This window comes from Microcaecilia unicolor, chromosome 2, assembly GCF_901765095.1.
Source record: "Microcaecilia unicolor chromosome 2, aMicUni1.1, whole genome shotgun sequence".
Taxonomy (NCBI): domain Eukaryota; kingdom Metazoa; phylum Chordata; class Amphibia; order Gymnophiona; family Siphonopidae; genus Microcaecilia; species Microcaecilia unicolor.
This window is the reverse complement of record NC_044032.1, coordinates 426,475,634-426,501,139: the sequence shown is the minus strand read 5'-3', so window position 1 is coordinate 426,501,139 and position 25,506 is coordinate 426,475,634. Positions and strand designations below refer to the sequence as shown.

The following is a 25,506-nucleotide window of genomic DNA, read 5'->3' as shown; positions in this document are numbered from 1 at the left end:
AGACCCCATTGCTATGTCTATTTATAGCTTAGCTAGTTCTTCACGAACACAATCTTCTGAGAATCGGTCCTGGTCTACTATACATCCATCCCCATTAGCATTTGTTTTCTGCGGCCCTACTCCCAGCCTTTCATCCGTGAACACAGAACAGAAATAATTCCTAAGCAGTTCAGCCTTATCCTTTTCAGCTTCTACATATTCCTCCCCTTCACCCTTGAGCCTCACAATGCCATTTTGGCACTTCCTCCTATCACTTACATATCTAAAAAAAAATGTCTTGTCTCCCAGTTTTACCATATTGGCTATCTTTTCTTCCATTTGCATCTTTGCTTTCCTGACAGCTTTTACAGCTACTCTTAGCTTTTGCAGGTATTTTGTCTGTCTTCCTCTTTCTGAGTCACCTTGTATTTTATGAAGGCTAACCTTTTTTCCTTTACCTTTCCAGATACTACATTTGAGAACCAAAGTGGTCTTTTCTTAATTTTCTTTACTTTTCTAATATAAATGTTTGTCGCCTTTAAAATAACTCCTTTTAGTTTTGCACACAGATGTTCTACTTCCTTTAGCTGTTCCCATCCAACCAGTTCTTCCTTGAGATATTCTCCCATCTTGGCAAAGTTAGTTCATTTGAAGTCTAGGACCTTCAGTCTTGAATAAGCCCTCTTCTCCTGTGTCGTAACATTGAACCACACCATTTGGTGATGCCAAATGATCTCCCACTTTAACATCAGAAACATTCTCCCTGTTTGTAACCACTAGGTCTAGAATAGCTCCATCCCACATGGGTTCCATTACCAACTGCTGGAACAATTCTTCCTGTAGAGAATCCAGGATCCCCTTGCTTCTAGATGACCCTGTAGCAGGGATGCCCCAATTGATGTCAAAGCATATTAAAATCATCTATCAGTAGTAGTTCCCCTTTCTTAGCTATCATGTGAATGTCTTCAATTAGATCTCTGCCCATTTCTTCTGACTATAAAGGAGGCCTGTATATCACACCAATGTAAATATGTTTTCCATTCCCTCTTTCCAGATTAACCCACAGTGTTTCTTCCTTACCCCATAAGTCCTGCAATTATGTATCTTTAATAATATTCTTAACATATAATGCTACTCCTCCACCCTTTTTCCTACCCTGTCCTTCCTGATTAGACTATAGCGAGGTATAACTATATCCCAGTCGTGCTTCTCCATGAACCATGTCTCCATGACAGCCACTAACGCCAATGGCTTCTACCATTCCAGCCTCTAGATCTAGAAATTTGTTTCCCATACTACAGGCCTTGGTATGCAAATCTCTTCAGATATTACTCTTTCTTCCCATTTCTATAAAAGTATTTGATGACTTACATTCCTGAGGGTTATTAATGATTTTGGGGCTTTTCTTACCCATCTACAGTAAATTTAGTTTAAAGCCCTCTTTAGTATATTAGCCAGTCTGTTACGGAAGACATTTTGTCCCTTCTTTGATAGATGGACACCATCTCTGCTCAGTAGTTCTTGGAAAATCATCCCATGGTCTAGGAAACTGAAGCGTTCACGTTGGCACCATCCATGCAGCCACACATTCAGCTCTAGGATGTGAGCTTCATTCATTTGACCTCATTTGATCGATGAGAACAGCACTGTGCACCTAACTGCTTCACCCTCTGTCCAAGAACATCGAAGTCATGTTTGATATGTTCATTTTGATATATTATTCTTCCTCCTTCACTAAGTATTGATTCCTTACCTCTCTGCACTGGGCACCAATGCTGCAATCTGCTGAACAGAATGGTCTTGCTGCTGGTAGGAGCAGTGCCTTAAACATATGTGCATGTTAAAGGCCTTCTGGCTTCTGCCCCCTTCTGAAACAGGAAGTTCAGATAGGTGGAAGCAAGGAGGCCTTAAGAATGAGTAAATGCTCGAAGCCTGTCACTGGCCGGCTGCAAAGCTGTATTGTTAAACACATTGCAAAGTCACCGCCTGGGGGAGAGAGGTAAAAAAAAAACAGTGCTTAGCCTAGGAGGAAGAAGAAAGATGCTAAAAAGGGGGGCTTGGCAATGCTGAAAAGGTGGGGGAAGGGAAGGAAGGCAAGAAATGCTGGATGCCACGGGGGGGGGGGGGGGGGGAGAAGTGCTGAAGAATTTGTAGATGAGGGAACGGGATGAAAGAGAGAAATTATAGACATTCAGGGGGGAAAGGAAAGAAATATTGAAGAAAGAGGTGAGGAGGGAAGTAAGGAGAGAGATGCTGGACATCATGGGGGGTGAGGATAGATGCTGAAGAGGTTATAGAGGGAAGGAGAGATGCTGAAGAACTTGAGGGGAAGGATGGAGAGAAATGCTGGATACCATGGGAGGGGGATTAAGAAGTAGGGAAGGAAAGTAATCCTGGGTATGGATGAGGAGGGGTTGAGAGGTAAGGAAGGAGAGAAATGATGGAATCTATGGGGAATTTTTTTTTTTTTTGTTATTTTCACAACTAATAAAAAGGTGAAAGACTGAATTTTTTTCCAGGTACCATGTGATTGTGATTGTATTGGTGTACTGCTTTCCGTTGCTTGTCATGGCTATCACATATACCATAGTTGGGATTACCTTGTGGGGTGGAGAAATTCCTGGTGACACATCTGACAAATACCATGAGCAACTCAAAGCAAAAAGAAAGGTAAGTTTGTCCAATGGTTTAATTTATATTTTTGACTGTGTACTTAAAGCACAAGTGTTGTTAAAGAAAAAAAAGATAATATTTGATTTTTATTTAATTTCTGAAGAGAAGTGCTACTATATTAAAGTTGAATCTATTCTATTATATCTAACAGTATTAATTTAAATACAATTTTATCCTGTTGTGCTAATTGCCATGAAAATCCAATACAAGCATCACACCGATATATAGGGAAGGTAAGCTTTCAACATGACAACTAAGCAAAAAAGGTACAGAGACAGACACATTGCACCGGTATTATAAAAGCAAAATGGGGGCAGGTGTATAACAGAGTGCTTGATAGAAGTTTATTCTATAAGAAAACACAGGTGCTTGCATTTCTTTATATAATGTTAGTGTAACCAGGTATCCACTTCCCAACATTTAGGTGTTCACATTTATGCCAGCCATAGAGCTGGTGCAGGTACCTAAGTGCCACAGGAATGTGTGCAACTTACAGTGTTTAGTAAACATACACTATTAGGCGTATTTTCAAAGCACTTCCAACGTTCCATAGGTGTCTATGGAACTTTGGAAGGCTAAGTGTTTTGAAAATATGCCTCCTTGTAAGTTAAGCGGATATTGTTAGACTAGTTTAAATACATTTGATATTCAACAAAGGTCAGAGTGGTTTGCAGTAGAATGTATTAAAAAAACAAAAACAAAAAACCCTCCAGAAAAGTACACCATAAATTATAAGACAGAAAAAAACATAAACAGACACACATACACACACAGACATTCAAAATCTTTCATTTGTTTTCTTTTTCTCAGATTACCTCATGCATTATTGCCAACCAGGCTGATCGACCCAAAAGCTTACCTTGAATTTTTAAAATGAAACTTCCCCCCTCCCCCTCTGAATATACAGTGGGAGCTGATTCCATAAAACAGGAGGACACCAATAAAACACACTTTCTTGCATCAAACCTAAGCAAGTCCTAGAGGAAGGAGGGAGTTGACAGCAAGGAAGTATTAGCAGGCCTTAAAGCTCTTTCCAGAACATTGGTGCCAGATATGAAGGAGTGCCTTCATGGATCACTTTATGGGTTACAGTGAAAATGTTATTCAAAGGATTAGCTTAATGGTTAATGCAGTGGACTGAAAATCTGGGGAACTGGATTTAATTCTCACTGCAGCTCTTTATGACCCTGAACAAGTCACTTAACCCTCCATTGCTTCAGGTACCAGATTTAGATTGTGAGCCTGCTAGGTAAAATAAAGTACCTGCATAGAATATTTAAATTGGTTGTACCACAGAAAGACAGTATATCGAGTTCATGTTCCTTGCCCCTTTGCCCTATATTCTACCGGGAGCCAGTGGTACTCAGGTGCCATGCTAGCATTTACACATATAAGTGTTCACATTCTAAGCATTCACATCAGTAATGCATACGTAAATGTCAGTCCTAGCATAGGCGCCTGGTATAAGAGGCTTGGAGAGGCTAAGCCTCCCCTGCTGTGCTCTGAGGGGTTTAAATTGTTGATTTACCTCCATCCTCACAGCAGGAGCTGCAGTGAAAGCCCTCTAGCCTTGTGTAACCAGTTGTAGAAATTGGTTTATGGTTTGTTTACCTTACTGCTCAGAGAGCAGGGGGGGGGGGGGGTTGGCTGGAGGTGTCCTGGGTTGCCAGGGAGATATTTAAGGAGGATGACTTCCTGACCTGCACTGAGGACAGATAGCAGCAGAATCGGATACTGGGCCAGCATGATCAGAAAAAGTCACCAGACAACAAAGATAGAAAAGATCATTTTATTTTCATTATAGTGTTTGGAATATGTCCACTTCGAGAATCAGGTGCTCAACATTAAAAGTTTATGTTTATTTACTTATTTATGGCATTTTATCCCACATTAAACATGAATTAGAGTGTTTTGTGGCTCTACATGAGAATTGTGATGATATGATCCCTTGTTTCATATTCTTGACGGTCTGCATTTTCCTTATGGGTGGTATATTGGTGTATTAGGTTCTGCCCAGTGTAATATTTATGGTACAGTAAGGTTCTGAGCATGTTTTTGCACAAAGTTGTGCATAGTGTTTTGCAGTTGAGTAATTGAGCTTAGAATATGCTTTGAGCAACCACTTTATTCTTTGACATATGATACATATCTAATATCTAAATTTAATAAAAGGTATTAATTGTGACTTTTATTTTTATTTATTTTTTCTGTGTGTTATCATACAATTATGGTTTAATGCTTCTTTCCACCTTGGCAGTATGCAGCAGGCATGGGCTTAAAACTGAGCGTGTGCAGGTGCCAGTATTGTGGAGAGTAGCGTTTTTGTTGCCATCAAGGGGAAGTCTTCAGCTGGCCGAGCTTGAGATCCCCATCAGCTACTGCTAAATGTGTGCTACTGTTGGGTGGGCCCTGGCCCACCCAGGCCCACCTGTGGTTACGCCACTGGGGTGAGATTCTATATATGGCACCTGAAAATATTGGCGCTGAAATCAGTGCCAACTAATCAGTGATATTTCAGCACCTAAATCTACACGCATCCATTTACACCAATGAAATGACCATTTCCCTGCCAATAACTGCACCCCTTTTTGCCTGCGTGCGTTACAAGTTCAGCGCACACCATGACATCAGAATACGTTTAGCGATTTGTACACCTAAATTCTAATCAGTGCCAATTGGTGCTCATTATTGCTTGATAAGTGCTGTTATCAGCGCTCATTAGCTTGTTAAGGTGCCTTTTTACCAAGCTGTGGGAAAAAGGGCCCTGCACTGGTGGCAGGGGCTGTTTTTCCCGCATGCCAGGGCCCTTTTTACTGCAGCAGGTAAAAAGACCCCAGGCACACATGGCCATGCAGTAAGAGAACTTTTACTTCATGGCCTTGCGACGGGGAGCCCTTACTATCACCCACTGAGGCAGCGATAAGGGCTCTCATGCTAACCCAGCGGTAACCGGGCAGTGTATGATGATGCCCAATTACCGCTGGGTTACTGCCGTGCAAGCCATTTCCAGGGGTTTTCTTTTTCCTCCGGAAATGGTGCGCGCTCGGGGCGGGACTACTGCCGGCAGCCGCGTTGGGTTGGCAGTATTCCTAAAAGAGTGAGTGGTAAGCCCGCGTTGGGCTTACCACCGTTTTGTAAAAGGACCCCTAAGCCTTGTTATAGATCGGCATAGATCTCTAGGCATGCTATACAGAATCCGGGGGAAAGTGCAAGCATACAATGAATGTGGAGACAGATTAGATAAGTCAATAACTGGGGACTGAGCGCAAGAAAAGGAGAATATCATCTGCTCCACAAATATTAACATATAAATATGTACATAAGATCATTGCACAGAGAGAGAGAGATGTAGATAAATATACAGAAAGAGATATTGATAAATATAGAGAAAGATATTTTTTCTAAATGTTTTACGTTTATAGTCAGTATCATAGCACAAAATCTGTATGGAAATTTAATTTAAGTTAATTCTGGCAAAGAACAATCAATCTAATAAAATACAATCAAATACAAAAATTCTTAAAACATCTACATAATCCAATTACATTCAGTTCCATATATGGCAATAGAAATTACAGATTTCTACTCCCAGCGACAAGGATCAACATCCAAAGTATTTTTCAAAGAGCCAAGTTTTCACTAATCATCAAAATCTCATATAATACTATTTCTAATTTCAAGAGGAAGAGCATTCCAAAGTTCAGCTCCTATTCCTAATATGGTTGTATTAAATGATTTTTTTCAATTGACACCGTGAGCAAGCAGGAATTACCATTCTAACATCATTTAAAGACCTGAGAGTTCTCTTTGGTTTGATATAATTGGATGAATATGGGGAAAATAAGCAGGGGCCATACCATGAGAGATTTTAAAAATCAGAATCAAAAGTTTAAATTCAATCCTGGCTTTATATTTTATGTTAACAAAACAGCAAAAGTAGAGGCTGACAAATGTACAAACCAATAGGGAGATAATATCAAAGAGCAGTTTATTCAGAATATTCATATCAAGGACCTGACATGGTCCGTGTTTCGGCGCCAAAGCACCTGCCTCAGGGATCACAAACAACTTTCTACAAAAAACACAAAATAGATTAAAAAATTAAAAAATATATATATATATTGGATAATGTATATATATATATATGGAGTGGAGGAGTGGCCTAGTGGTTAGGGTGGTGGACTTTGGTCCTGGGGAACTGAGTTCAATTCCTGGCACAGGCAGCTCCTTGTGACTCTGGGCAAGTCACTTAACCCTCCATTGCCTGCCACATTGAGCCTGCCATGAGTGGGAAAGTGCAGGGTACAAATGTAACAAAAAAATAAAAAATATATCTGCCTTTAAAGGCAGATATATTATCCGATATATATATATATAAAACATTTTTTTAATCTATTTTGTGTTTTTTGTAGAAAGTTGGTTGTGAATCTGAGGCAGGCGCTTGAAACACGGACCGTGTCAGGTCCTTGATATGAATATTCTAAATAAACTGCTCTTTGATATTATCTCCCTATTGGTTTGTACATTTGTCAGCCTCTACTTTTGCTGTTTTGTTTTGATTCTCCGTGGAGGCTCCTCCTGTCTTCTTGGATTTTATATTTTATGTTACCATACGTGTATCAAAAGCAGGATTTTGAATTCATCTTCCTTACTTGTTTTTCATGCCTAGGGAAAATATCATAAAAAACTGAGGCCTTGATTGTCAGTAAGACCATATAATATTGTTTTCCAGGTGAACTGTAATTATAACACCCTGCTAGTCCTTTAGATCACCAAGGGGCCCTTTTACTAAGCCGTGGTAAAAAGTGGCCTGCACTAGTTTTGGCATGTGAAATTGGCACGTGCTAGGCCACTTATTACCGTGTTGGGAAAAAGGCCTTTTTAAAAATGGGGCAGTAAATGGCTGTAAGCTAATATTAAAATTAGCGTGTGGCTGGCTACTGCTTGAGTCCTTACCGTGGTAAGAACTCACACGCTAACCCCCGTAATAATCAGGCAGTGAATGGCAATGTGGCTACGCTGCTGATTACCGCTGGGAACATTGGCGCATGCAGTTTCTACTGTGGGAAACTGCATGCGCCAACTTTCAAACTACTGCTGGGCTCCTGCACTAACCCGGCAGTAGGGCCGATTTGACATGCGCTACCTGCGTGGTAGACCTACCGTGCCTTTGTAAAAGGGACCCCAAATGTGGTACCTTGATGTGGTACTTAATTCACAATTCTCCTTTAAACATCATGAGGTCCTTTTACTAAGGTGCGCCAAAATATGGCCTGCCTTGATTTAGACACGTGTATTGGACATGCAGAGGTCCATGTTTCAGCGCACCTGCAAAAAGGCCTTTTTTGGGGCCAAAAATGGACGTTTGGCAAAATGAAAATTGGTGCACGTTCATTTTCGGCCTGAGACCTTACCACCACCCATTCACTTAGCGTACGGTCTCACACGTTAACCGGGCGGTAATTGTTAACGCGCGTACAATGCCGATTACCGCCCGGTTAGTGCCCCATGCCAGAAAATAAAAAATATTTTCCGGCGCTCGTAACGTATGCACATAAAAAATGAAATTACTGCCCGAGCCATGTAGTAGCCAGGCAGTAGTTCAAAATTGACGCACGTAGGACACGCGTAGGCGCCTAAGCAGCTTAGTAAAAGGGCCCCCACATTTGTCAAGTTGTGAAATATGAATTGTATAAACTATATATTATGTACCTATTTAAACCATTGCTAGAACCTATTGACTTTCATGTTATTCCAACCTTGGGCTATTGAAACATATGTTATTATGGCTTCCCACTGTAGCTTTGCAGGCCTTGCAACTGCTGCAAAATGCAATGGCACATTTGTTGACTGGATGCAAGCATGCTGATCACATTACTCCTAGTTTTTAGCCCTTCACTGGCTGCTAATTCAATGTAAGCTACCTTGTTGTTCAGATCGATACAAGATATGGTTCCATTTCCACTGAAATTTGTCGTGATGTTACCAGACTCTGTGTAGCCTGCCTCGGAATCTCAGGGGCATTTGACAGTTCCATTTGGTAAGAGTTTGGCAGCCTGCCTCGGAATCGCAGGGACATTTGACTGTTCCATTTGGTAAGAGTTTGGCAAAATCTTTGGCTTATTTCTGTTCCTTTTCAGTTGCTGGATCACAGCTGTGGAATACCTTGCCTTCTGCTCTTTGTTCCGAGACTGTTTGATTTCCTTTCATAAGAAAGTCAAAGCTTTTCTTTTTACACAGGTTTTCTGATATATTCTTGGGAGTCTGGCTTGCTTTTGTATACAATTCTGTCAGATGTTCAATGTAAAATTATTTATAGGCAGGTTTTAGATAAAACATGAAGAGGGGAATTCACACAGCCAAATCAAAAGGTGGGGAAATCCCATACTATTGTACAAGAGGCTCTGCAAAACATAAGACCTCTTATAAAATAGATGTAGGACTGCATAGTAGAGTCCGTCCATGTACAGAGAAAGCAGCAATTTTATAAAGCTGCACGTGGAGAAAAAATGTACCCCCCCCCCCACCCACACACACACACATGAAGGATAAGCAGCATAAAATATATTGTACTGTTTTGGGATTGTGACAGGTACTTGTAATTTGGATTGGCCACTGTTGGAAATAGGATGCTGGGCTTTATGGACCTTCGGTCTGACCCAATATGGCAATGCTTATGTTCTTATGAAGTAAGTCCATTCTGCCTGATTTATGGGGAAAAAGGGGAAAACATGTTTTGCTTGGTTTCTCTGCAATGAACATACTGCCTTTTGCCTCTGAAATGTTTGGGATCCTGAAGGGGCTATGCAGAAGTCCAATATACACTGTGATTGAACATACTTCCTAGGCTACAGATAGGCACTTAACTTATTTTTGAGCATAATTGGATTTATTAGCTTCTGCCATTGCAGGACAGCATAGATTTAGAAGCAGCTATTCTATAATTGCTGCTTTCTCTGTAAAGGGCAGCGGTATACCGAGGGCGGAGTAGTGGGAGCAGTCCACCCCGGATGCCCGCTGCAGGGGGGTTGCAGGGAGCAGCCGCACGGCTGTCAGCTCTCCCGGTTCCCTGCTCCCTCTGATGTTAGGGGGGTGAGGTGATGCACCAGAGGGGGTGACGTTGCACCTGGGGGGGGGGGGGGGGGGCTGCTGCACCCAGGGGAGATGACGCTGCATCCAGGCGATGATGATGCTGTGTCAGGAGGGTGAGCAACAGCGATCCACCCTGGGTGGTAGCCGACCAAGGAACACCATTGGGAAAGAAACTCAATCTCAGCAATGGTGGCAACCCCAATGGGTGGCCCCCTCTCTGATGCCAACTCACCCCCCTGCTTTCAGCTCCCAAGCAACCCCCCTAGTGAGTTATAGAATATTATCAGTTGCACACATTGTATTGTGCACTGAGGTAAAGAGGGCAACCAAAACTTTTTTTTTTTTTAGTTTCAGCTAAAACTGAATCTGTGACCAAAATGTTTTGCTGGTTTAACCAAAACCAAAACTATAACCAAGCCCACCATTGGGGCCCCTAATTGGTGATTTAGCACTATGGCCCTTCTCCTGGGCCCCCCCTCATCAAACAGGAGAAGCCCCCCTCCCAGACCTCTCCAACCATACAGGAGAATTCTACCCTCACAAACATTGACTCCATCCCACCCATAGCCCCCACCCCTCAGACCTGCCTTGCAATTGCTGGTGTTCTAGTGGCATAGTCAGGGCAGGAGCAATCCCTAGTCACTCCTGCTCATTCCTACTCCACTATCAAAATGGCTGCTGTGATCTCCAGCAGGAATCTTATGAGACTGCTGCTAAAGGTTGTGGCAGCAATTTTGAAATGGAGTCAGCATGGGCAGGAGAGACTGAGGGTTCCTTCAGCCCTGACTATATCACTAGACCACCAGCGATTGTAAGGTAGGCCTGGGTTGGCCTATAGGTGAGGATCAGGGTCCAGGAGAAGGGCCACTTCTGTTTAGGGGGGGGAGAGGTGGGGGCTGCTTAGGGGGGAGCAAGGACTACTGCCATTCAAGGGATGGAGAGAGGGAGCCTTGGGTCACAATACTAAATTTCGGTTTCAGCTGAAAATGCACTGGCATTTTTGGCCCAAAAAAACAAATCAAGGCCAAATATTTATTTATTTATTCATTTATTTATTTGGATTTGCTCACACCTTTTTCAGTAGTAAATCAAGGTGAGTTATATTTAGGTATGCTGGCAAAACCAGCACTGAAATTTGGTTGACCTCTACTTAGGTGCACCAACTTACAACAACCAATGACATGACATAGGTTGGCACGCTTAACTTTTAGTTTCCCAAAGTGGTTGTACACTAGTGTTCTATAACAGAATAGGCATTCCCAGAGGCCATTATAGAACTGGTGCCATGCATCCCCATTGTGATGCCTACACCATCGTGTCAATTTATAGAATTGCCCCCTTACAGACTTATTTTCAAAAGAGAAGGGTGCCCGTCTTCAGACACAAATCAGGAGATGGGCGTCCTTCTCTCAGGGTCACCCAAATCGGCATAATTGAAAGCCAATTTTGGGCACCCTCAACTGCTTTCCATCGTGGGGATGACCAAAGTTCACGGGAGCGTGTCGGCACCATAGCGAAGGCAGGACTGGGGCGTGCTTAAGAGATGGGCGTCCTCGGCCGATAATGGAAAAAAGAAGGGCGTCCCTGATGAGCACTTGGCCGACTCTACTTGGTACATTTTTTCTTGTGACCAAGCCTCAAAAAGGTGCCCAAACTGACCAGATGACCACCAGAGGGAATTGGGGATGACTTCCCTTACTCCCCCAGTGGTCACTAACCCCCTCCCACCCTAAAAAAAAAAACTTAAAAAACATTTCTTGCCAGCCTCAAATGTCATACCCAGCTCCATGACAGTAGTATGCAGGTCCCTGGAGCAGTTTTAGTGGGTGCAGTGCACTTCAGGCAGGCGGACCCAGGCCCATCCTCCCCCTACCTGTTACACTTGTGGTGGTAAATGTGAGCCCTCCAAAACCCACCTGATACCCACTGTACCCACATGTAGGTGCCCCCCCCAGTGGGTTTTGGGGGGCTCAGCACCCAATCTAAGGGAGCTATGCACCTGGGAGCAATTTGTGAAGTCCACTGCAGTGCCCCATAGGGTGCCCGGTTGGTGTCCTGGCATGTCAGGGAGACCAGTGCACTATAAATTCTGGCTCCTCCCATGAACAAAGGGCTTGGATTTGGTCATTTTTGAGATGGGTGTCCTCAGTTTCCATTATGGCTGAAAACCGGGGACGACCATCTCTAAGGTTGACCATCTCAACATTTAGGTCGACCATCTCTAAGGTTGACCTAAATATTGAGATTTGGGCGTCCTTGACCGTATTATCGAAATGAAAGATGGACACCCATCTTGTTGTGATAATATGGGTTTCCCCGCCCCTTCGCGGGGCCATCCTACGAGGACGCCCTCATGAAAACTTGGGTGTCCCGTTCGATTATTCCCCTCTTAGTATGCTTAGTGACCTCTCCACTTTCCGCCATCCCATTTGGTTAAAATTATGCATGATGTGGAAACCTGTGCATACTTTTAGCCAGGCAAAGGGGACAACTTTCAGCTAAGCCAGTTTACCCTGGGAAATTAATATTTACTTGGGTAAATGCTTTGAAAACTGTGCCCCCCTTTTAGAGGTGCATAAAACTAGAGAGGCTGATATTCCAGAGAACTTTAATCAGATATTCCGTACATTTAATCATACTCTGACCACTGAATATAGCTGGTTAAAAGTACTTGTTACCTGGATAACTTGAGGACAGTGATTTGTGCAATCAGACTTGCTTGGTTAAGTATATCATCATCATTGTCTGGCTAAACTAGAGGTATCCAACTGCAATCCTGGAGGGCCACAACTAGTCAGGTTTTCAGGATATCCCTAGTGAATATGCATTCCCTTCAAAAGTAAATGCACCTGTCCTTTCTTTTAGTCTTATCATTAAACAAAATCTATTTTTTAACAATTCAGTTTCTCCTAGCCCTTAAAACCTCAATTACACACAATCATACCCTCTCACTCTCACTCATCCAATCTCTCATGAAAATGCAATTTCACTCTTTCCCCTAAAGAGATAAAATAGGAAAATGTACCTATTGTTTAACCCGATCACAAAACAACTTTTTCTTCTAATCACAAAACATTTTTTTACAGAGCTATCATTTGTTTTAGTTCTCTTACTGGTCTTACTCATTTCGCCAGATACTAGAACACATAATACTGGTGATACCCACACAAACACTGAGTCTCAATAGAAGCAAACTGAAACATGTGGTTGTCACCACATAGTCTATTATAGTTCACTGTTCCTTCTCTCACACACAGTATGTTTTGTAATGAAGTTGATGGTATCGGGGAGGGGTGGAAGATGGGAGGGGGTGGGTGGGGGATGGGAACAGGGGATAACGGGGGGGGGGGGGATAGGCGTGAGCAAAGGGGGGGAGAGGTTGAATTGTTAATTTGAATGTGTGGCAGAAAACTTTGAATTTTGTTATGTGTTGTGTTTTGAGCCATGCAATAAACATGATTTAAACATAAATTCTTCTACTATAAAAATCTTCTCCAGAGAAACACTTTATTATATTAAAGAAACTTTATTTATCAAAAGCATAATTAAAGTGTAAACCTTAAAAATAATCATACAAACCACAAACCTACCACACATCTGTCAATCACTTCAACCACTCACTTCATTCATCCATCAGATCTCACATTGCGTTTCATAGGACTATACATAGCTTCTATATAATGTAATAAAAATGCATAGAGATAGATATACAATCCCTTAAATTGATCGGATTTAGCGAGGGTGAGATTTGGAAATGATCCCTCCGAATGGTATTTTGTTCCTCCTGATGAAGACATTGAAGTATGGTTCCATATTGGGGAACAAATAAAGGAATGTTTAATTGTGCTCGCTCAGATGATGGAGCCTTGTTATTCAGAGGCTGATTGATTATGGGAGTTGAGATCTGTGAATCTGCTGTTTCTATGGACTAGCAATAAGGTAACTATAAAGATCAATTCGATTACAAGGACGTTGGGCAGATTAATTTTCGGCAAGTCAAGATTTGACAGCGCAACAGCTCTTCGAGAGAAGCTCCACTGGCTCCCCATCAGAGAAAGAATCAACTTTAAAGTCCACACAATGATTTACAAGATATTACACAGAGAAGCCCCCACCTACATGAATCACCTTATCGACCTCCCAACCAGGAACAGTTTGAAGTCTTCCCGTACCTATCTAAATTTACACCTCCCAACTGCAAAGGAGTTAAGTACAAATCCCTCTACACATCCAATTTTTCCTTTTTAGGTAGCCAACTTTGGAATTCTCTACCAAGACCAATCTGTACCATTAACGGCCTTCTGCCCTTCAGGAAAGCACTGAAGACCCATCTCTTCAAGATAGCCTACCCTAACAATCCAACCTAACCAAAACTTGTCCACATGATTCCTATTGACATCTGTTTTACATGACCATGCTCCCATTATCCTTTTTGCTACCCCCATATCCCTTCCTTTCCATCTTCATACACCTACCTCCCAACGCTCATCTCCCATGTTTAATTTTACTTATCCGTTAACCCCATTAATCTTGTGTTTATTACAAACTGTATATTCTTCTTACAACTTTGAAATTCTTTATATTGTTACTATGTAAGCCGCATTGAGCCTGCTGTGTGTGGGAAAGCGCGGGGTACAAATGTAATAAATAAATAAATAAATAAATAGTTTTGAAGAACATTAAAGTACTTGGATTTGGAAGATCTTCATGAATCATGTGAACTTTGAATTATATAAACATTTGCTTATGAACAAAAAGAGCAAGAAAGAATATCTTCACCTGAAGTTTTGTGATTGATCAATTTAAGGGATTGTATATCTATCTCTATGCATTTCTATTACATTATATAGAAGAAATGTATAGTACTATGAAACACAATGTGAGATCTGATGGATGAATGATGTGAGTGGTTGAAGTGATTGACAGATGTGTGGTAGGCTTGTGGTTTGAATGATTATTTTTAAGGTTCACACTTTAATTATGATTTTGATAAATAAATTTCTTTAATATAATAAAGTGTTTCTCTGGAGAAGATTTTTATAGTAGCAATATTTCGGAACTCCAGTTTAAATAGTAGTACCCCCTAATGAAGGATTAATTTGTCACTATAAATTCTTCACAATCCAGTTCTATGGTTGTTTGACTTACACCGCTCCTCGCTTGTACCCTGTTAGAATTTTCTAATAATAGAAGCTAGCATCAAACCCGATGCACTCGTTGTGTTTCACACAGGCATCATCAAGGGTTTAACTGAACAGAAACACATAATAACATAGAAAAACCACTATACTTTCATACCCCTCAATAAATGCTTAACATATCTCTAAAGAAATCATTTAGTGAATATGCATGAGATATATTTGCATGCACTGTTTCCATTTCCTTTCATTTGATTTCATATGTATATTCTGTCTATAGTATTATTACTACTTCAATGCAAACTGAGTTCGATTCCCGGCACAGGCAGCTCCTTGTGACTCTGGGCAAGTCACTTAACCCTCCATTGCCTGCCGCATTGAGCCTGCCATGAGTGGGAAAGCGCAGGGTACAAATGTAACAAACAAAAAAAAATAGATCCTCCTTGAATGTACAACTGATGTGCTTTAAGGGGAAAGTCTCATACTGTGAAACCCTTCTCGTGACTGTTATAATCACAGACAAAACCCTCTTCCTTCCAAATGTGTGCTTCCAAGAGCATATATCTCTTACTAATCTGCAGCAAAGCAGAGAATGCGGTCCAGTTGATATCCATAACTACCGAAGATTCCTTGACAAAGCTCTAGCGAAACAGGCACCTGTCAGGGTCCAGTGAGTCGAAGGAATATCAGAATATGAAGATAAGTGACCACTTTATGCCTGCCATTTCCAGCATGATTTGAACTATGTGTGAAAGATAGTGATTAAAAGAAAAAATATTTAAAAAAACATATTGAAACACAATTAGTAGGAGATTGCTCTTGGAAGCACACATTTGGAAGGAAGGGGTTTTTGTCTGTGATTATAACAGTCACGAGAAGGGTTTCACCCGCAAGGTGGGTGTACAATACAAAATATCCCTGTGACAGTATGAGACTTTCCCCTTAAAGCACATCAGTTGTACATTCAAGGAAGATCTATCTACTATTTTGCATTGAAGTGGTTTCAGATGGAAGTAGATTAGAGTCGCGTAGATTATAACAGTGTCACTGTATAGTAATATTACTAGGCAGATTAAAAAATAACAATATTACACATATGTAATACACTTCTTCAAATGCCAGAAAATAGTTTTCCATTCCTCTTCCTGATTTGCAAATCTCAAATCCTTTCCCCACTTACTCAACAGATTCCCTATGACCTTCTCATCTAGACTTTATTTACACCCAGTTTAAATATAGCACATCTGGAGATTGACGCCAAAATCCAAGCAGATTATATAACAATGTGATTAACTTAACAAGTTAATTAGCACTGATAAGAACACTTAAGCAATAATGAGCACTAACTGGCACTGATTAGAATTTACACGCATATTTCGCTAAGCGTATTCTGTAACAAAGTACACTGAACTTCTAATGCATGCAAGCAAAAAGGGACATGGTTATGGGTGTGGAAACAAGTGTTTTGTGGGCATTCCGAAATTTACAAGCCTAGTTATAGAATATGGCCCAGTTCTCGGACATCTACATGCCAGGATTTATGCCATGTTTTCGTTGGTGTAAATGGATGTGCGTAGTTTTAGATGCTGAGATCTAGGCGCTGATTATAGAATACGCTTAGTTGGCACTGATTTCAGTGCCGATTTTTTTAGGCACCATATATAGAATCTCCCCCTTATTGCCTCCCCAGCTACTAAAAATAACTTCAAGAGTAATGAGATCCCTACAACATCCAGACTTATATGATTCCTTGGTAAAGAGACCTTTATAATGATTAACTAAATATCAAGAAGTTAGGGCTAGCAAAACCCTTCTATAATCTTGCGTGCATAATTTTATGCTTAGAGCCAGATTCTGTATAAGGCGCCTAAAAAATCCATGCGGTAAACATTTCCAGCTAAGCATATTCTATAAGCGGCACCTAGATTTAGGCACAGTATATAGAATACACATAGTTTATTTATTTATTTATTTATTACATTTGTATCCCACATTTTCCCGCACAGCAGTAGGCTCAATGTGGCTTACAGGTTCCAGAGAGGAGTGGAAAATAGAGTAACAGTAGGTGCAAGGAAGCTGATAAGGTTCCGGAAAAGAGAATACAACTCTGGAACGAATATCTAGTAGCATATAGAGAAAAGTAATCCCAATGAGACTGATAAGTCTCCGGGGATGGGACTACAGCTTCTAGTGAGCAATACAGAGTAGGATAAGGGTAGAAGTACACTTAATTATAACTGGAGTGGAAAAATACGGACAGTTGAATTAATAGGGTTATGTGGAAGGGGTATTTCTTAGTTCGATAGATGTGATGCATTGTTCATGAATTAGTTCGGGTCTGTTGAGTAGGCTTTCCGGAAGAGGTGAGTCTTGAGGTCTTTTCGGAATTTTAGATGGGTATTCACAGTTCTAATGCTTCTAGGTAATGCGTTCCAGAGCTGGGTGCAAATGTAGGAAAAGCTGGATGCATATGTTGATTTGTATTTTAGTCCTTTACAGTTTGGGTAATGCTGGTTTAGAAATGTCCTTGATGATTCGATGATGTTTCTAGTTGGTAAGTCGATAAGTTTGGTCATGTAGGTTGGGGCCAGGCCATGGATTATTTTGTGGACCAGAGTGCAAATTTTGAAGGCTATTCAATCCTTGATTGGTAGCCAGTGCAGTATTTCGTGTAGGGGTTTAGCACTTTCGAATCTTGTCTTTCTGAAAATGAGTCTAGCTGCCATGTTCTGCGCGATCTGGAGTTTCTTTAAGATCTGTTCTTTGCATCCCGCATATACGGTGTTACAGTAGTCAGCATGTGATAGTACCATTGCATATGCGGTCGGTGGCCCAACTGTTTGGGGAGGCTAAAGGGGGCGGGGTGGGGCCAGGGGTGGAGCTTAAATCCATAATTGTCTGATAACACACAGAAAAAAAAAATAAAAATAAAAGTCACAATTAATACCTTTTATTAAATTTAGATATTAGATACGTATCATATGTCATATGTCAAAGAATAAAGTGGTTGCTCAAAGCATATACTAACCATAATCGCTCAACTGCAAAACACTATGCACATCTTTGTGCAAAAACACACTCAGAACCTTACTGTACCAAAAATATTACACTGGGCAGAACCTAATACACCATTAGGGGCTTATAGCCCATTTAGTTATGTTTAAACAAAAGAGATCTGCATTAAAAAAATATTTATTTTTTATTTTGACCTATAAAACCACTAGTCCCTGAAACATGCCTAAAAACAGAATAATCCAGTTGTGTATCTAAAATGCAAATTCCTACAAATGAGATGATATTAAAATGTGATTCCATGTGCCCCAATGAAAGGTGAGTTTAATTCTACTTCCATTTAAAATTTCAATATACAGCATTCTATCATCTTTATAACACCAGCTTCCCAAGGCAGAGTACAACAACAGTTAATATAAACTCAGATAAACTCTCAAGAAACAGAAACAGGATGTATAAGCTCAAGAAACAGAAACAGGATATATAAGCACAAACTACAGAGTTTATAATCGCTTTTTCTACCAGCTGCAATACCGTGCCTATTAACAGAAACAGCTTTAGTCTTGTTAGGGATCAACAATCAAGAACAACCTGGATGTAGCAGCTCAAAAGTTTGTTTGTTTGGGCTGAAGGCAGTGAGGATATCACGCTGGGGAAACACATTAACCAAATTGGCTTCCTTGTTTACTTACTGGGCTAGAAAGGCTCACTTCCAATCATCTTGAGCAGCTCTCCCCCCCCCCCCCCCCCCCCCCTTGGAGTCTTGCATCTTTCTCCCTGTTTCTTCTGCTGCCTGCAGCTGCTGTCTCCCGTCATCATTTTTACTGCCCTGAAGAGTTCTGCCTTGGCACCGGCGATTCAGACTCAGCCTTCTGCCAGCGTCGGGGCTTCTCCTCAGGGGCGTCCTGGACTCTAACGTAACTTCCTCTTTTCCGCAGAGGTAGAAGTGAGACGAGCCTGAAGAGAAAGCCCCGATGCTGGCAGAATCGCCGGTGCCGAGGCAGAACTCTTCAGTGCAGTAAAAATGATGACGGAGACGGCGGGCAGCAGAAGAAACACAAGATGGTCAGGGTTGGGCTGGGGAGGCTTAGCCTCCCCAAGCCTCTTGTACAGGGCGCCTATGTACCATTGTATGAATTATGTTACGGAAAGTTTCCCTTGGGAAGAATTGTTTGATCCGTTTGAGTTTCCACATTGCATGGAACATTTTCTTTGTGATGGCAGAGGCTTGGCTCTCCAGGGTTAGGTTGGTGTCAATAGTAATTCCAAGGATCTTCAGTTTGTCCGATATTGGGAGAGTATGTTCCGGGGTTTTTATGGATGAAGGGAGGTTTGTTTTGTGGTGAGAAGAGAGAATAAGGCAGTGAGTTTTTCCTTGTTGAGTTTGAGTTTGAATGTCGATGCCCAGGCATCCATTAAGCTTAAACTAGTCTTGATTGCAACAGTGATTTCTGTTGGATTAGAGTTGAACGGTATGTAATGGTGACATCATCCGCATACAGAAAAGGATTAAGATTTTGTTTGTATAGGGCATGAGCAAGGGGGATCATCATCAGATTAAATAATATGGGTGAGAGAGGTGAACCCTGGGGTACTTCGCAGTCAGTACTCCATGATGATGATATGTTTGAGTTTGCTTTTACTTGATAAGATCTTGTGGTTAGGAAACCCTTGATCCATTTGAGTATATTCCCTCCTATGCCTATGTAATCGAGTATTCTTAATAGTATATAATGGTCAACCATATCGAATGCGCTTGACAAGTCGAATTGCAAGAGGAGTATGTTTTTACCTAATGCGTTTCCTTTTTGAACTTGGCTAGGAGAGTTACCAGAGCGGTTTCCGTACTGTGGAGGGATCTGAAGCCCAACTGTGACTCATGAAGGATTGAGAAATTGTCGATGTATTCAGTAAGTTGTTTAGCTACAATGCTTTCCATCAGTTTGGTTGTAAGTGGGATGGATGCCACAGGTCGGTAGTTGGTGATATCATTAGTTTTCTTTTTGGTGTCTTTTGGTAATGGTGTGAGTAGTATATTACCTTTGTCTTTGGGGAATATGCCATGCAGGAACAAGAAGTTGAGGTGGGAGGTAAGTTCAGTGATGAATCGAGCGGAGGGGAGGGGTCATAAGATAATTGGGGCTGGTGTCCAATTGACAGTAGGCTGTAGAGAGCTTATTGATTGCTAGTGGTTGATATCCCAGTGCCTAAAACTATGCACCTCCATTTACACCAAAGAAAATGTGGCATAAATCCCAGCGTGTAGATGTACGCACACTGGGCCATATTCTGTAACTATGCGTGTAAATTTAGGAATGCCCATTTCACTGCCCATGATCATGCCTCTTTTGAACTACACGCATTTGAATTTAGGTACAGCTCATTGCAGAATACGCTTAGCGAGTTGTGCGTGTAGATTCTAATTATTTCCAATTAGTGCTCATTATTGCTTGCTGGGTACTGTTATTAACATTTATTAACTTATTAAGCCAATTAAAAGTTATGCGCATTGTTATGGAATACGTTTCAGTGCTGAATACTAGGCGCGCTATATAGAATCTGGCGGTTAGCGCACAAAGTTGCATGCACAAGTTATAGAATAATGTCAGTTTCACACATAACAACCAGTAATTGGCTGTAATTAGTGTTAATTGGCACTAACTGGCACTTAGTTTGTATTTTGCAAAACACATGAGGCGGGCATGGGCCTGGGAAGGGCATGGGCAGGTCAGGGTGTGCCTAGCACTTATGTGTACAAGTCATAGAATACTAAAAGTTATCCAGCAAATCCTATATATGGCGACTTAAGTTATGCATGCAATTCTGGCCATGTGGCCGAATTGCATGCTTAACTTAATTGATTAACCAGCCAATCAGTGCTGATAATTGGACCTCAACAAGCAAATAACTGCACTAATTGGAAATAATTAGAATTTACATGCACTACTCGCTAAGTGTATTCTATAAAGTTGTGCACATAAATCCTACCATGTGGATCTTAAAAGGGGGTGTGGCCATGGGAGGAGCATGGGCAGGTCATGGGCATTCCTAAAATTTATGCGCTGCATCGGCGCATGCTTTTTATGCACACTGAGACCCCATTTTACTGCAGCGGGTAAAAGGTAGCTCTTTAAAGAAATGGTCATGTGGCAAGTGAAGCACTTGCTCTGCGGCCATTTCAGGATGGAGCCTATACTGCCACCCATTGAGGTGATGGTAAGGGCTCCTGTGCTATCCCTTCACTACAAAAATAAATATATTTTTATAGAGCTGAATATGACGGCACGTTGGGGATGGGAACTACCACCGGGCTGCTGTGGTAGCCCAGCGGTAGTTCCTTTTTAGAGAGCAGTAAGCCCGTGTTGGGCTTACCACCGCTTTGTAAAATGGACCCATAATGTTGCCTACTGCTGTGCTTACAAAACAGACATTGTTCTGCATCACTACTAAGAAAATCTTAAACCATATACTCATCCATAGAGATACATTAATTACAGTTGTCTTCACCATTTAATCAATAGTCCTTCTGCCTAATTAAAAACAGCTAACAAAAAAAGCGTAAACTAAAATGTTTAGTAAAAAAACAAGGCTTTTAACTGCTTCTTAAAAGTCACCATTTTAATCATAACCCTCATAACATATGCATCCAGCTTTTCTTACATTTGCACCCAGCTCTGGAACGCTTTACCTAGAAACATTAGAACTGTGAACACCCATCTAAAATTTTGAAAAGACCTCAAGACTCACCTCTTCCGGAAAGCCTATCCAGCAGACCTGAACTAATTCATGAACAATGCATCACATCTTTCGATCTAAGAAATGAACAATACCCCTTCTACATAATCCTATTATTTCAAACTCTATGAATTTTACCACTCCAGTTATAATTAAGTGTACCTCTACCCTTAGCCTACTCTGTATTGCTCACTAGAAGCTGTAGTCCCATCCCCGGAGACTTATCAGCCTCATTGGGATTACTTTTCTCTATATGCTACTATATATTCATCCCAGAGTTGTATTCTCTTTTTTTTTTTTTGTTACATTTGTACCCCGTGCTTTCCCACTCATGGCAGGCTCAATGCGGCTTTTCCGGAACCTTATCAGCTTCCTTGCACCTACTGTTACTCTATTTTCCACTCTGTATATATTCCTGGAGTTGGTACTCTCCTCTCCAGAACCTGTAAGCCACATTGAGCCTACTGCTATGCGGGAAAATGTGGGATACAAATGTAGTAAATAAATAATATCTGGTATCGTATTCCACCCTGATGGATCATGGACCAGCAGCCTAAAAAAGGCACAGTTCTCCACAAAATTAATTTGTTGAGCTGGCAGCATGGACAACATCTGTGTGTTCTCAGATCTGAGCATTTGTGCTGCTCTATGAATTTTAGGACTTGTTATTTGTGACCTTGATTGGCCACCTTTGGAAGCAGGGTACTGGGCTAGATGGACATTGGTCTGAACCAGTTTGGCTATTCTTATGCTCTTATGAATGTAAATAAAAAGGTGAGTCCCCCTTCCAGGTTTTATGTATCAGTATAATTGTTTTACAAGAATTCTTAACGATACTGGTAACCAGTGCAATGAAGCTAAACATGGGGTTATGTGCAAAAGAACATGAAGCACCAGTCAGTAATTTAGGGTTGCACTTTTGGACTATCGGCATAGCATCGATGAATAATCTGTTAATCGCAGGGCCTTCTACAATATGAATGACAGAAAGAGCAGAGTTAAAGAAAGTCTTAATTTATATACCATTTTTTTTTCAGCTACAAAAAGCAGAAAAAGTTCTTCATAGCACCTGAGAACTGAGTACATCGCAACCTATACATGCAGAGACATGCCCTGAATTGAAACGATCTCTGCGATTCAGTCTGATGTGTATATAATTTATAGCACCCTAACAAGTTTTCTTCTGAAGCAATTTTTTTATGGGAAAAACAAGTTTTCCCTATATTTCCTTTGAACAAAGTTCCCCAGGGTCAATTGATTTCAAAGTTACTTCTTTCTTACTGATGAGACTTTGAAGTTTTAATTCAATGTGTGTTCCTTATTTTATGTCTTTCTTTTTTCCTCGGCTCTAGCTGTGAAAAATAAATCTACACAACACAAAGCAGCCAGTTTAATCAAGATATGAATTTAATTTGAAAACACCTTGATATCAAAGAATGCTATAGAGTAGAATGACACATGCTCTCTCTAGGGACACTATGGACTATGGATGGCATAGATGTCTTTAAAACTGAAAGAAAAGACATGACCTTATTCAATAGTTGTTTTTTTTTCCCAGTAGAACTAGAATGGGAAACAGTCCTTTATGATTAAAGCCCTTATTCCCTTCCTAATCTAATCATCACAAACACTTTCTAAAGTTACTTGGAATCAACTTAAATTGCTCTGTTGCTGTGTGCATATTTTTGATAAGAAAGTATTGCATGATTACATATTGTTGCAAAGTTTTTAATCTGAGTAATAACATTTGTCTATCCCGTTAAGCATTTCCTTGCGTGCCATACACTTATTTTGGTCTATGTAACTTTTAACAGTTAAAAATCTATCCCATTTGTGTCTTAACAAGGCAAATTTAAAACAAGGCACCTGAGCAGTCAAGGTGCATAAGTTGTGCTTATTTTATAAAAGCAATAACACAATAAGCAAACTGAGGAAATTAAAGTCAAACTCTTCTCTTCTGAATAGCACACAGTGTAACAGCAAGGTACTAACGAAGACCCTCACCCATGCAGCAAAGCAAGGGGTCCTTTTACTAAGGTGTGTCAAAAAGTGGCCTGCGCTGGTGTAGACGCGTGTATTGGGCGCGTGCAGGTCCATTTTTCAGCGCATCTGCAAAAAAGGCTTTTTATTTTTTGGGCCAAAAATGGACATGCTGCAGAATGAAAATTGACACGCATCCATTTTGGGCCTGAGATCTTACCGCCACCCATTCACTTAGCGGTAAGGTCTCATGCATTAACCAGGCAGTAATCGTCAGCGTGCGTACAATACTGATTACTGCTCTGTTAGTGCTGTGCGCCAGAAATTTTCCAGTGTGTATAGTGGGTGTGAAGATTTACACCAACTGAAACATGGTGCAGATCCTCGTGTGTAAATTAGCCACAGATCTTCTGAATTCTTTGATAAAACTATTGAACCATTGATTAAGAATATTTCTTTGATTCTTGGACTCAAAATCGTTTTTTTAAACTCAATTGACAAAAACCAAACCCTCCCTTTTCACAAAGCCGCGGTAGCAGCTGCCGTGCGGGAATGCCAATACAGCCCATTCACTCTGAATGGGCTGTGTCGGCATTACCACACCAGCAGCCACTAGTAAGGCTTTGTAAAAGGGGAGAAGGTGGTCTAGTTTGGGGATTTTGACTCTCTTCCTAGAAGGTTTTTACAGCATGCTACCAGTGCAACTTTAGAAACTGAAGGTAAATCAAAAGTTCTTGGAGTAATATTAGACTCTAGGATAACATTAGAGGATCAAGTTAATGCTCTAGCTAAGAATTTCTATTTTCAGTTGTGACAACTGAGAGCTTATCCATTCGTCTTTGAGTGTTCAAAGTTTTAGGAGTATTCCGCAAGCAGTAAGCTACCGTATTTGGAGTATTATAATTTTTCGTATGGAGGAATTTTTTCAGAGCTGTTATAAAGATTATAACTATTTCAGAATACAGCAGCTGGACTGATTTTTAGGGTAAATAAATTTGAGAGGCCATCTCCTATGCTTAAAAAGCTTCACTATCTTCTGATTAAGTCACAAATAGATTTTAAGATAACATGCATGGCTTTTAAAACTCTTATAGGACAAAATTCAATAGGATTAATAAAGTATTATGTGTTATTGAATTTTGGTAGAGTTTCCTGATCTACTCAAATCCTAACTTTGGCATTTCCAAGTTTTAAAGAGTTAATTTAAAAAGATGTTTAGGTGCTAAAATTTGGAATGGATTGACAATTCATATTAGAGGATCTTGTTCTTATTTATTAGTCCATAAAAATCTGAACTCCTTTATGTACTTTGATAATGACATGGATTAATGTTTGTTTTTTGTTGTTATTTTATAATTCCTCCTGTTTGTAGTGTATCTTACAATTGTGATTTGCGCTAAATCCAATCAGGAAATATTTCAGAATATAAAACATCTCTAGCACAACATAATATAGCATAGCATTAATTAGCACAGCTACCTTACCATGTGCTCCTATCCTCTCCTCTACCAAATTAAGAGGGACACCCCCCCTGCTTACCAGATCCTGAATCCTCTTCCTCCAGAACACTTAGCTACACTGTTACTTGACTATGCAACATCACTGCTTCACCCTCTAACAACAATTTCATCACCTAACTGTTAACAATAATACAGCTACTGCAGATCCAATGCTATAGTTAAGTCTCCTGTTACTACTACTACTACTACTACTTAACATTTCTAGAGCGCTACTAGGGTTACGCAGCGCTGTACAATTTAACAAATAGAGACAGTCCCTGCTCAAAGAGCTTACAATCTAATAGACAAGTGAACGGTCGGTCCAATAGGGGCAGTCAAATTGGGGCAGTCTGGATTCACTGAACGGTAAGGGTTAGGTGCCGAACGCAGCATTGAAG

General features: G+C 40.8%; 1 protein-coding gene across 1 annotated transcript in view; it reads left to right on the top strand.

Annotated features, from left to right (window-relative positions):
- TACR3 (tachykinin receptor 3) overlaps positions 1-25,506 on the top strand; it is a 299,133-nt gene that overhangs the window by 120,630 nt on the left and 152,997 nt on the right. The window contains exon 3 of the mRNA XM_030192157.1: positions 2,499-2,649. Within this exon, the coding sequence (XP_030048017.1) occupies positions 2,499-2,649 (151 nt within the window). The remainder of the gene's footprint in view (positions 1-2,498; positions 2,650-25,506) is intronic.